Here is a 14,397-nt window from a genome sequence, read left to right on the forward strand (position 1 = left end):
AGTACTGTACAGACATAGCACAATGTTCATCCTTCACTGAATGCTACTTTTCACACTTACGAATCTCAAATAAATCTACCCATTACAACCACAGATGATATAATGCATAAGCTGATAGCTTTACCTTTGACAAACCCTTTAAAACATGCATGAAAGTTGTTAAAATTAAAAACAAAGGAACAATGACTATTAATTTTATTTCCTGAGTGACAGCCCATGCTTTGGGGATTAAAACAAATCCCTTTTAGGAGTCAACCCATTCTCTTTATGTGATACTCTGTGTAATGGCAAACCATTGCTACAGGAAAATAAAATATGAAAACTTAATCATTCATTACTCTCCTGTCTTGATGTTTTTACACACAGGCACAAGGTAGCATGCACCATATGGTGGCTTGCAAAATACGTATGTATATGAGATTATTTATTTCTGCAATCTTTACACAACAGCATGCACAGTCTCCACATGTTACATCATTTAGATGACAAGAAAATGGTAATTTATTTTCAAAATATTCAAAAGTGTCATTTTGTACAATCAACGTATTAACAGTGACAAAACTTCCAAACTCTACAGGGCTACAAAATGGAAACGGATACAATGCTAAAATCTGGCATGGCCAGGCTACATCCAAATCAGAGATGGTGGATGAGATGGCCTGAATGACACCAGGGACACAAAACAGAGGTGCATCATGTATCACATAGCACATACTGTATTTCCACCTACACAGTATAAAACAGACATAATATTATGGAAAGCATAGATTGCTACTCATCTCAGAGGAAGTGCTGAGTTGCAGGCACAATGAAAAATAATGCTGAAGTATTTACTCTTAAGCTTTTGGAGAGGGTGGCTGTGTGTGTGTGGGGGGGGGGGGGGGGGGGGGAGTGGTATGTGAGTGCGTTCATTTTCTACTTCAAGCAAAGACCTTTGTCCACAAGCTTATGAGTAAGTACTTCAGCAGTCTTTTTCATTATGCCTGTCTACGGCTATGCCTCCTGTATGTGGTGAGCAGCAATACATCCTTTCCATAATACTGTCGTTATTCAATCCTGGACTTTCCATTGCTTGTTCAAACAGAGTTATTCTAAACTGCAGTGACTGTATGAGCACAAGCAGTTGTGACTTTAGATGAGGTGTGCTTTAATGCAGTTCTACCATCAATCCATGCATACCTATTAGGCAACAGTCGCACATGACTAATATTTCAATGTCAGTACAAAATAAATGCTGCTCAAAACTATTTACCTGATATAAATATTAAAACAAGCACTCAACTGAATCATGTTTACACCTTCTACAGCTGAGTTTGAAGTTTTGCTCTATGTCCAACTAAGCCCTAAGGAAAAACAAATTGAAATAACCCAAGAGTACCTTACCAAACAAAAAAATGCCAAACACCACTATTTCCCCTCATAGGCAACTGGTCATCTAAAACTGTTTCTAAACTTTTACCATTTGTTCACAAATTACTTCCCAGTTAGCCAAATAAATTTTGACTTTAATGTAGCTCAATTTCATGTAGACCAGAATTGTAAATACAATTTTCTTCAGTAAGGTCCAAATTTGGGGCAGAATAATTGATCCCCAACGAAAATTAATTCAGAAGAATTGCCACAATTACAATGTACACAAGATAACGTAAACAAGATTAGGTAGTGGTACTGTATGGAATAATTTTGAAGCACCTCCCGATCAAATGAAATGAAAATCTGATGTAGAACATCAACAACATAGGAGGACATAAACAGTCATTCTGCTCATAGTCGAAAATTTGTTCTCCCTGTACCTGCTGCAACGATTTATGAGAAGATCGACAAAAGATAAATATGCTAACTAATAGTTTACTAACTTCTGGCGCTAATCAGGACGTAGCTACTATCAAATTTGTATAACACGTCCACAAATACCAAAACAACACTTTCCCTTGTGGCGTTAATTCTCTATCACGCACTGAGTACAGTTGCCTTACCTTCCATGCATTCATTGACCGATTCAAAATCGGAATATGTTCTCGTTTCCGGCTTTGGTGCGGGTTGGATTAGAAGTATCGTGTGACTCTACAACAAAAAACAAGCCTATGACAAGTACTGGTTCCATAAAATTTAAAAGCTGTAGAAGTTTTACCAGAAACGAAAAAATAATATAGAAAAAGTTCATTCTCTGTACAATACCATTTTCCTGCTTAGCAAGACGCTATTAGCCAATAAGTCACCCAAGCCGCCTCTCACAACACCGTATTGCCTACAAACTTCTTGTATCATAAACCAAAGTGTTTCACCATTGAAAACATTTCGAAAAATATTATCTTTGCAAGCTAGACGCTGATAGTCAACATGCTACACAAGCCTGCACATGCATACCTTCACCAAAAATTGTGCCATCAAAATGGATCGTGGAAACACTCTACGTGCTCATCTCCTCTGACATGACAGTCATCAGGTGAAGTTGTTTCATTTCAGGGTGATTCTCTGTGCACGTCTACAGAAAGGAATGTCCCCGTCAAACAGAGAAGTGTTTACTATTGTGGTAAGTCACCACAACAACACTTCGCTTAGCCAAATAATGGAAGGTAAATGTGGGTTTTTGAAATACTGTATGTGATACACAAATTCGGAATCTTGTAACAGAATTAAGAATCTAGCAATGTCAGCAGAGGTTATTAATATCCAAAGGGAAATTCATAATGAAAGTATTCCAAAAATTGTGTATTTTCCTTATTGGTGAGAGGTGAAACAATATGTAAAATAACTTCCAAATATTTCGAATCTCGTCATATATGCTCAAGTAAACATGCACATAAAAGTACCTTAAACAGTATTAAGAAGGCAATGTGTAATACCTTTTTGCTTTATCCATCGTGTATTGTGCTCTTCCCAAATACAAAAATATATGAAAACAATTGTATTTTTCTCCTTTGGTAGACCCGGCTCTTTCGCTGTTAATCTGTTTACGTTCTTTTCTAAGCACAATGTAAACTTTTTCTTTGTATAGGGACTGTAAAACCTACACAATTTTTCGCTTTTATACATTTCACCTCACACTCGTAGGAAAAATATCCAATGCTCATGTAGCCTTCACAAACTATCGCGAAATTAAAGCGGAAATAAAGATTAAGAGATCTCAAAGCACAAAATCCACTGCTGTAACGTGAGTAAGCGCGGCGATAATATGTTAACTTCTGCTATTAGTACAAGACGTAACTCCCCATCTCACGCTCAGCCCCCCCACCGAACACACACACATCCAATGATAACTCATACCTTTTCTTCCTAGGACTTCTTGGCATTGTAGTTCCATCCAGCTTCGTTTGTGGTATACGTGAATTCGATCAACAGAAATGCTTTGTGGAACTTTGACGTTTCGTACCGTTAAGTCCAGTATAAATTGCTCTTCTACTGGCCACATGATATGCGCTTCCCCCACCACCACCCAAGAGTTTCCGTAACTGCTGGTACTGGATCTGCTGTCATTCTGTTTCTGTTGGGTCTATAGCATATTTATTGGGTCGTTTGTTTATGTATGTGAACAGTTATTGTCATAATAAAAATGAGCTTTCTCTTAGACTGCACAAATAAATATGTTGTAAATCGACGAATTGGTCCTAAACTTTTGTTGACAATTCTGATATTCTAAGAGAGATCACTTACAAAGATTTATATGTACAGCAGTCTTCATCCATTTAATGGAGAACATTAGAACTAAGACCGATTCCTTAATTACACTGACAAAGAGACAGAGCGAAAAGATTCTGTTACAGTACTATACAAAATGCAAAAAATGTACATATGAAATTATGTATAATATACAAAAATCACAACAGGAACACAGAAAAATAATTAACTCTCAAGACGCCTCCTACTTTATTTTTCTTCTTAATTCTTCAAACACTGGCAGTACAATACATGTCTGAAGTTTAGTAAATTGTTGTACCAAACAAGAGACAACTATGAAAGTATTATAAAACAGTCAATAGAAACAATGATCCATGAGAATCTAGTCAATGGCAATGAAGGGTATCATCTAAGTTGACCATGGAATCCTGCATTAGGTAGTATAAACTGAGAATGTATCCAGCAGTAGCCAGCATGTGATACAGATAAAGAACGCCTATGCAGAGACTGTAGAGCTTGAAGTGCATGCTCCAGTCCACATCCACTCTACTGCTGCACCCGCCAAACATTCACTCCGTACCTGCCAGCCGCAAAAGACCCTGCCTGATGGAGGGGATGGCCATTCCAATATAAATAAAGCAGTATCAGGACACTTTTCCAGAAGATTGTAATACTCATCGAAAGGTGGTGATTTGTTAACACTGCCGCCCAACTAGAAATCGGAGAGCTTTTCATTAGTACATCTAGTTTTGATGTTCTGATGACTTTTCTTAGAATTTTACAGCAGAGTCAATAATGTTATCTAACGCTGTCATCATCAGTTTCTGTTCATGCCAAGTAAAGTGTTCTCTTAGTTTTGTATGATGTTCTGATTCGTTTTGTAACCCAAGGATTAGGGGAATTCAATCTGCTTCCATCAGTTAGTTTCTTAGGAATGGTTTCCAAAGTAACTGTAACTGTGTTACAGAATACATTGATCTTTTATTAACACCAGGGTTGTTGCATGCATTTTTGCAGCTTGTATCTTGCATTCTTGTGAATTTATTCATTTATTACTTGTGTAGTTTTCCATTTATTTTTATTTATGTCAAGCAAACCTATACTAATTGTCAACCGGTGATTATTGTGGTCTCAGATGACTTAGCTATAGGAATTACATTATGATCTGACATTCCTTATGTATCTACAACTATTGTTGCAAATCGTGTAAATGGAGTGAGATTACAGGAAATGGCAAATGACTTAAGTACAGTTCTAAAACAAGGATGTCCTAAAAATATAAATTAAGATTTCCACCTAATTATATCTCATTCTGCTTGGAAGACATGTAGTTTAATAATATTTCAAATTGTTTCATAAGTAACATATTGTCTGAAGTCCAACTATCCAGATTATCAATTACCTGGATCATATGATTATTATAGTATAAAGGACACTGCACGTTCCTCTATCGTTCTCAAATCAATCTGCAGTGAATTTATTAAAGACAAAATCATCCAGTTAACAATCAATCAAACATTTTTGTAGATTCAATATTTACATTATTGTGTCTGTGGTGTCCATCATTCAATGCAGCCTACATCAACCTGTGTCATTACCTTAACGTTTACACTGATTTGTCTTGAGTGTGTGTGTGTTTTAATTTACTGTGCTGCATACCCCTTAGTCCACAGATTAGTGCCAGAGCTCGCACCAACACTGGTCATTGTTTATGCTACTGTGCCCACACATTGGAGCCAACATTTAGACCAATTCGTGTAGAGCCAACATAACCATGTCTGATGCATAGCTCATGGTCAGTGCATTTGCTCCTTTGAGTGTGGATAATATTGGTTCACTGTTTCTCAGACAAAATATTTGATCAAGTGAACATCTGCAACTGGGGAACATATTTTAGAATAAAAATTCCACTTCAGATGCCAGTAATTTCTTAATTTATTCCACAACCAGTTTTGAAGCTTTAAGCTTCTTCACATGCACCAATTAATTATGGGAACATAAACGTGCCTTGTTGTTGGTAGACAAAAGAAAAGCCCTTGCACAATTAGGCAAAGGCATCGGTGCTCTGCACTTAGCTGAGGTGTTTAGACTGGGAACATCAACCATTTCAGACATAAAAAACCAAGTCTCTAAATTTAAATTGTGTATTTGTCCTTGAGAAAGAAGATGGGAGTTCATCGAGGAAGGCAATGGTTACAGCAGAAAACAAAGAGCTTGAAGGCAGTATTCAAAAGATTTTTACAGCAGCGAGCATTGGGAAACCCTCTTTCAGGGCTGATTGTTTGTCAAGACGCAAAACTTTTAGCTGAGAAAACCGATAGTTTGTCTTGCTGATGCTCTTCACTGTTATGCAACCGAATTTCATCCTGACGACGAGATGGTCCAGCTGGCCGCCATCTTCTGGTGAGATTGTAGGTGCACTGTCACGCTACAACTGAAGCAACATTATTTTTTTTCCTTTATTGTTATTTCAACAACTTTACAAGAAAGGTAGGTCGGCAGCGGCCAATCTATGCCGCTCTTCAGCCATGAATAATACAAACAGTACAGAAAGAGGCATAGAAAAACAAAACAAACATGGTGGATAAAAACAGTAGACAGACATATTAAAATACATGGAATCGTTCACAGGTGCAGGGTCCGAATAAAAAACGTTCAGCAGTTGTACACAAACAGAGACAACAGAAATAACACACATGAACGATGGAGCACAAACGGTGAGACACTGATGCATTAACACAAAGGCACACACTAACACTGGCAACAATCTCCGGGGCACGAATATTCACTGTTCACGCACAAATCTGGGGACCTGCCAAAGGGAAAACGGTTTGGGTAGGAGGGAGAGGGGGAAGGTGTAGATGTCAGTGGCAGAGGAGAGGGGAGAGGGAGCAAAGAAGGTTTGGGGGATAAGGGAAGCCCAGGGGGAGAGGAGTGGGGGAGGAAGAGAGGAGGGAAGAGGGTACCCTGAGGGAAAAACACAGGTGTAGAGAAGGGAGGATCAAAGTTGGTAGGAGGGGTAGATGGAGGTGATGAGGGCATCATCAGGGAGGGGGAGTTGGCGGAAGCCACCTTGGGCAAGGGTATGGAGGGTGGAGAGATGGAGAATGGGTGGGATGTGGGAATACAGGCGCAGCAGCGGACGGGTGGGAAAGGATGGGAGAGACAAGCGGGTGAGGGGGATCAAGTTTGTGGGAACTGTAGAGAATCTGTATCCGTTCGAGGAAAAGGAGGTGTGGGAAGGGAATTAGATCATACAGGATCTGTGTGGGGGAGGGTAGGCAGATGCGATAGGCAAGGAGGAGCGCATGGCATTCCAGGATTTGAAGGGATTTGTATAAGGTAGGAGGAGCGGAGATCCAGGCAGGATGGGCATAGCAGAGGATAGGTCGGATGAGGGATTTATAGGTGTGGAGGATGGTGAAGGGATCCAGACCCCATGTGCGGCCAGAAAGGAGCTTGAGGAGGCGGAGTTGAGAGTGTGCCTTGGCTTGGATAGTTTGGAGATGGGGGTCCAGGAGAGGTGATGGTCAAGGGTGACTTTGAGGTACTGGAGGGTGGTTGTGAGGTTGATAGGACAGCTGTAGATGGTGAGATAGAAATCAAGGAGACTGAAGGAAGGGGTGGTTTTGCCTACAATGATCACCTGGGTCTTTGAAGGCTTGACCTTGAGCAACCACTGGTTACACCAAGTGGTGAACTGGTCAAGATGGGATTGGAGAAGGTGTTGGAAACGTTGCAGGGTGGGGGTGAGGGCAAGGAAGGAGGTGTCATTGGCGTACTGGAGAAGGTGGACTGAGGGTGAAGGCAGTGGCATGTCCACTGTATATAGAAGGTAGAGAAGAGGGGAGAGGACGGAACCTTGGGGCACACTGGCGGAGGGGTAGAAGGTGTAGGATTCTGTGTTATGGATGGTGACATAGGAAGGCCGTTGAGAAAGGAAGGACCCGATCAGAGGGAGGTTTTCACAGCAGCGAGCATTGGGAAACCCTCTTTCAGGGCTGATTGTTTGTCAAGAGGCAAAACTTTTAGCTGAGAAAATCGATAGTTTGTCTTGTTTATGCTCTTCACTGTTATGCAACCGAATTTCATCCTGACGACGAGATGGTCCAGCTGGCCGCCATCTTCTGGTGAGATTGTAGGTGTACTGTCACGCTATAACTGAAGTAACATTATTTTTTTTCCTTTATTGTTATTTCAACACCTTTACAAGAAAGGAGCTTGAAGAGGAGACTGGAATTCCATACTCGGTCTTAAGCACGTTCAAGGTCGAGGGAGAGGAAGATGGCAGAGCGACGGGAGTTGAGTTGTTCGGAGAGGAGGTGAGTGAGGTGAAGGAGAAGGTTATCGGCTAGTGGGAAAGAAGTGGTGCTGGTGGATATGCTGGTGGATGCGTTGGGTGAGGATGGATTCCAGGACCTTGCCAAAGTCCAATGTAAGGCTGATGGGATGGTAGGAGGAGACAGCAGATGGCGGCTTGACGGGTTTGGGAACATCAGGATCAAGTAGGTTTTCCACAGGTCGGGGTAGAAGCCGGTGGACAAGACCACATTATAGAGTATGGTCAGGGCGGAGAGGAAGGAGGCGGGAGCTTCATGGAGGTGATGATAAGTAGCACGGTCGTGACTGGGAGCGGTGTTGCATTTCGTGTGGAGTCTAGATATGATATCCTGGGTGGAGATTGGGGCATTGAGTTCTGTGTGTGTAATGTTGTCCAAGTACTGGAAGCCAGGAGCAAGTGGAGGAGCAGAGGTGTCAGTTTGATCGTGGACATCAGGGAAGAGGGAGTAATCGAAATGGGGACCGTCAGGGAGGCTAAAGATATCGGAGAGGTAAGAAGCAAAATGATTGGCCTCACTGAGGTTGTCAGGAAAGGGGTGGTCATCATAAAGGAGAGGGTAGCAGGAGGGGGTTAGGTCTGGTAAGGCGACGGATGGCTGACCAGTACTTAGACAAGTTTATAGGTAGGGTAGCATTAAGACGGGTGCATGTCTGTCGCCCATCCCAGCGTTTCTTAGCCGCGAGCGAGTTTCGGACGTGTCATTGGAGTTGCCGGTGGCGTCTTTGTGTGTCCCGGTCACGTGTGTGAAGGAAGGCATGGTAGAGACGGTGGGATTCATGGAGGAGGAGGGCGGCCTGTGGGGGTAAAGTGGGGTGGTGTGGGTGGATGGCGATGGTAGGGATGTGGGCCTCCACAGCCTCAGACAAGGACTGCTGGAGAAAGGAGGCGGCATGGGTAACGTCATCAGGGTGGTGGTAGGCGATGGGGTGGTATCTACCTGGGTAGTGAGGGTATCCCGGTAGGTGTTCCAGTCGACACAGGAATAATCATGGACATATTTTGGGGGAGGATCGATACTAGGATCGGGACGGAGGCGACGACCGTCTGAAATGGTGAGGAGGCCAGGGAGATAGTCACTGCCAATGGGGTCAATGACGTCAACCGCGATGCGGCCAAGGAGGTTAGGGGAAGATAGGACAACATCGGGAGTGGTATTGGATTCAGGGTGGGTGTGTTGGGGAATGGGAATGAGGTCACCTTGGATGGTGGAGAGGAATCGATGCCACCGCCGTAACTGGGCAAAAAGTAACATTAAATTCGGTGGCTTCTTTATACACTAGAAACAGACGACTGCACATGCTTCCAGCCGCATACCTGTGAAGACTATGAACATTTATTGCGCCACAAAAATCTACATAATCACTTCATAACAGTTGGGTTCATTTAAAGCGAGCAATGGCTCGCTACAGAATTTCAAGGCAAGACATGGTATTCGTGAATTGGATTTAAGTGGTGGAAATCTATCAGCAGACCCAAAAGAAACAGTACATTTTACTGAAAAATCCAAAGTTGAAACAGAATCTAATGCCCCTGAATTGTTGTAGAAAGCAGATGAGAGAGTTTTTATTTGGAAGGCTTTGCCTGAAACAACTTTGGCTCCTAGAAGGGAAACTATTGCTCCTCTCCATAATGTTAGTAAAGACGCTATTACCATGCTAACTGTGTTAACCCTACAGAAAACCAAAAGATACCTGTTCTGTTGGTAGGAAAACTGAAAAACTCCAGGCTTTCAAAAACGTTAAAAAAGTTACCATCTATTACAAGAATCAACGAAAGGTCTGGATGACTGCTACTTTGTTTTGCAAATGATACTATTCAATTTCCATACCTGATGTAAAAAAATGCCAAAAGACCGTAGGGAAAGTAGAAAGTAAGTTAATGTTAAATCTGGTTAATGCACGCACCCATCTCACGCAAAACGCCTTCCTGATAAAGAAGATGGGCGTTTCAAAACACGCTTCCTGCCCCAAACATAACGACTTTGCTACATACAATGGACCATTCGGTTATTGAAACTACCAAGCGACGTTACAGAGGAACTGCTGTTGAGGAAGCTTTTGACAGAAGATGGAAATGAAGAAAGCATTGTGGCTCATCACCAAAAATTGGTTTTACAAGACTGTTTTTAAATGGAAGTCGAAGCATGGAATTTGGTGAAGCTAACCACATTAAAAAGAGCTTATAATAAATTGAAAGGCATTTCAACCAGTTATGAGGTACAGAAAGATGAAGATGAAAAGAACAAGTGTGAAAAAGTAGAGAAGGAAAGAGAAGTGGCAGGGGACGAAATATCATTTGAAAATATAAAAAAGATCCTTTTGAAAATTCCTTGATGTTCCGATTAGTGTGCAGCTGTTGCATGTGAATGGATTGCTTGTGATTCTTCAAACCCATCTTTCCAACTTCTCAGTAATGAAAAAAATCATTCAAAGTGTGAGAGAAGGAACTGAAGGCAGATGACATTTTCACTGAACCAGATGCAGGACTGTCAGCTGGTGAGGCATTTACGTGTCTTGAGACTGTGCTAACATAGGTGGAACGGCAGCCTGAGTGTAACCATACACAGCTACTAACTGTTAAGTGGATGTGAGATGTATCTGCATGAAAAGACAGAAGATAACAAAACAACTCGCTCTGACCATTGTGTTCACAAATAGACGCTGTATGTAAGTACAACTCAGTAAAAAATCCAAACATCATTCTTTTGTAGTCATTAAAGTAACATTACAGGAGTATGTATGCAAAAATTTAGCTTTTTTTAAAGAAGTTATAACATTACTGGTATTTTTTTAAAAAATGTAATATTATATTTATCGCTTTTGCTGGTGGCAAAGCTTCTGAAATGGTAAAATGGTGCATAGAAAATATTTACTCATGGATAATGAAAATATATATTCCGCCAACCAGAATCAGATTCCTATCAGACGAACAAGAACGTTGATCAATGGCTTTGTTTAGTTTGCATAATTACATTGCCCGGATATTCACAGAAACGACTGGTAAAATAGATCACAGGGACGCTGAAATAAAAGTTTGTTGAACTAATAGCCGTTTGAACACTAGTAGCGTTCGGCGGTGAGCACCAAACAATTCGTCGGCAACTCTCCTTTGATGCAACCTGACAATGTTCTAAAATGGGGCATAATAGTTTGGTATGTAGAGTTAATGAAAAATGAAAGTAAATTGTTAATTTAAACACGGCTTTTATAATTAATTGCGCTTAATTATTTGACCAAAAGTTACAGATACGAGAGCGACACTTACATTTTGTGAAACAGCCATCGAAAACAAACGAGAGGGACAGAGAGAGCTCACAGCTCCTTCTTTTATATAATCCAAAAACAAATTACGGCGACTGCCTTCAACTTGTTTTACAGTTTCGATAGATAAACATTTCTCTGTAACATTGTTTAATGGAACAGCAAAAAAATAAATTCCTTACATTAAATCGTGACATTTTCTCCTTACTTTACAGATTTATTTACACAGAGAAAATTTATTCTTAATGTATTTTAGTATTAATTAAACGATTGCGGCATATTCGATTAATTATTCAAAAAAGTAACATTTCATTGCCCCCTTGAACACTTGTTTCTTGTTTTGTCTCTAGAAATACAAAACAAGGCTTCATTGTGGTAAGTTATTATGCATTGTGTTATAGAGGAGTAAATAAATATCATTTTCCAACAGAATCATTAACAAAATATCCTGTCCATCTAGCAGTTCTTTTAGAGAAAATGTTTAGTACATACACTTTACACTTTACTGTCTTTGTGTATCTGTTTTTTAACGTTTGTTCACATACATTTGTCTTTTAGAAAATGTTAATAATCTTTTAGCAAATATGCAGAAAGACAGTACTACAGATATAAGTTCTTTCTGACTTTGTTATCTTTTTTCTTTTTTTACTGATTTGTTTTCCAATAAGAATCTTGACGCACTTGTCTGTAACTACGAAACTCGTGTTGCACGTCCAATTGATATTTCACAACACTCCCTTGTTTTGGCGGGCTCTGTTGAGGAGACAGTACCGTTGGCTCGTGCGGTGACGTCTGGCAGTGATCCAGAAAACCCGCTGCCCAGCTATATGCCTATTGTAGTTGGAATGCATGTGAACGGCTCTGGCAGCTGGCCACACTCCCACTCCTGCTTGCTCCACACACATGACGACCGCCTGCAGCCGTTCATACATGAAAATCAAAGCAAAGCAGTATCAGCTCTACAAAAATTAGTTCAATATCGCAGAGCTGCCTTAAAGCAAAATTTTATTAGTACAATATATTTCACTTTAATTATTGTCTTCCGTGTGTATTGTTCTTGCGATGAGGGTGTATCTTTAGGGAACTTTATTTATCACTAGTTTGTAGTTGGCACCACTGTCTACAGATTATGGCGTATTTTCAAACTGAGTCGAGTTCTTCACTGCTGACTTAACAAACAGTACTCGTTTATGCATTTCAAGAATGTCTCTGCAGAGTCACTGCTTAGAATTGTTGTTACATAAAAAAAAGTTTCTATCACTGTATATTGGCAAACTTTGTGAACTGCGACAATTAGGCACGCTTTCACACGGTTTGTTTATTGATGAGGCAGTTTTTAACTTGTCCATTATCTCGCCAATGCAATAATATCTTCTATAAGTTCACTAAGTCACTTTTGGCTGCAGATACATGCGTCAACATGCGTGTACACACCGAAGACACATCCTGTGCATAGGACCTCTCACTGCATTGGCTGGTGTGCAGTTCACAATGGTGTGTTTGACATATGAACTGTTCACTTTATGTAAGACTTGTTTACTTTATATACTTTGGATTCCCAACATCACTCACTTGAGTGCCCTATTGCGACTATTGTCCTCCAGTTCACGTCGAAATCTTCATTTATAAAAACACTCACAAATAAATGAGTCTCTTTTTCTTATCCACACCAGTGTTTTCGTTCCCTGGATTGGATTTTCTTCTTGTACAAATTAACTGACATAGTTTTTACATTTGTCCTTCTCACAAGTTGCGTACTTTACATGAACAATGTGTTGCTCATGTGTGTTTTTTTATGTTAGCTCTGTTCGCTAGAATGCATTGCTTGTGGTCTGATATTCACAAAATTCTTTACTTCACTCTTTTTATATTTCATAGATTGAGTATCATCACCTAGGTTATCATTATGTTACCAGGTACCCACGAAATAATCCCAGTCTCGATACGGATCGATAACGAGCAAAGCACAAACAAAATCCAAACAACACAGACCACGATCACGAAATTAATGCATGCCTCCGAAATTGCATGTGGCAAAAATCTAACCTCCTGCTCGTCATAAACACACATAACTCATGGTCTCACATCATTTAAGTTATAATGGATCACGTTGATGAAATTGTGCCAGTATATCTTTGCATAGCAATTTTCTAATTTAAAATAGAATTCATATCGACTCACATGAAATAGATAAGCAAGAGATTAGGATACACATAAATATTCACATACAAAATAAAATATCAGTCCAATAGCACCTTGTGCTAGATTCTGCTTGATTTATATACTAGAAATGCTATCTTTCATGCTGCTTACATACTAATATTTACAGTTTGAGTATAGTTATTATGTGGCCTGTACATCTTCCTTTCAATAAATGATCAGCTCAGTTTAGTGTCACCCTATACAGCACAAGTATGACCAGACAACGCACTCTGTTTACATATAGTTTACTATGAGGTTTAACTGATTGTCCTTTACCTGGTAGTATTCAATGTATAAGTGCATCATATTATTTATTCCATAGAAATTAAACTTGGAAAAAAGATGTTTACCACAAGATAAACTGTTACACTGAATATTACTGTCTCTTGCTCTATGTGCACTTAGTTGCAGGTAACAGTTTATTTGCTTATGTTTGTACTAGGCAGGAAATTATGAAAACGTAACTGTATTTCTCATTTGGCCTTTTTTCATCCCTTTCCCTTATCCTATACTTTAAATGATCTATAGAGAAATATCTTCCATAATAAACTTGTCCAACTTCTAGACTTCATACAACTAATGGTGAAAATTATTTTTTCACTGACAAAATACTCAGTCCTCATTCCACATTTCACAGTTTTAGTGCCATAGTGATACTTTCTCATTACATAGTGTACAAGACAAGGGGTTATTATTAGGAAATATGGTGCGAAATTGTGATTTAGTGTGTTTCAGTGCGCGATGCTCCAGCCTCACGGCAGACGGTGGACGAAGGCTTTTTCCAACGAGCGTCGGTATGTGTGTACGTGTGTGACAGCCATCAACAGCTAGAATGCAGCATTAGCAGAATTCCGCAGGCACAGGCTGCATGTGGCGCGGTTGCGTTAGCCAACTCATCGAGAACGTTCTAATAAACACGTTGCCGCATAACCGGCGGATTCAGCAGCGGTCTGCACTATTTAAGGGCATCAGAAG

At 40.2% G+C, this 14,397-nt stretch overlaps 1 protein-coding gene across 1 annotated transcript in view; it reads right to left on the reverse strand.

Annotated features, from left to right (window-relative positions):
- The window catches only part of LOC126203525 (enhancer of rudimentary homolog), a 66,215-nt gene extending 63,885 nt beyond the window's left edge, over window positions 1-2,330 (reverse strand). The window contains exons 1-2 of the mRNA XM_049937850.1: window positions 2,179-2,330; window positions 1,977-2,064 (exon numbers count right to left, since the gene is read on the reverse strand). Coding sequence (XP_049793807.1) covers window positions 1,977-2,064; window positions 2,179-2,268 — 178 coding nt within the window. The 5' untranslated portion in view covers window positions 2,269-2,330. The remainder of the gene's footprint in view (window positions 1-1,976; window positions 2,065-2,178) is intronic.
- Between the last annotated feature and the right edge of the window lie 12,067 nt (window positions 2,331-14,397).

This window comes from Schistocerca nitens, chromosome 9 (genome assembly GCF_023898315.1).
Source record: "Schistocerca nitens isolate TAMUIC-IGC-003100 chromosome 9, iqSchNite1.1, whole genome shotgun sequence".
In the NCBI taxonomy this organism is placed as follows: domain Eukaryota; kingdom Metazoa; phylum Arthropoda; class Insecta; order Orthoptera; family Acrididae; genus Schistocerca; species Schistocerca nitens.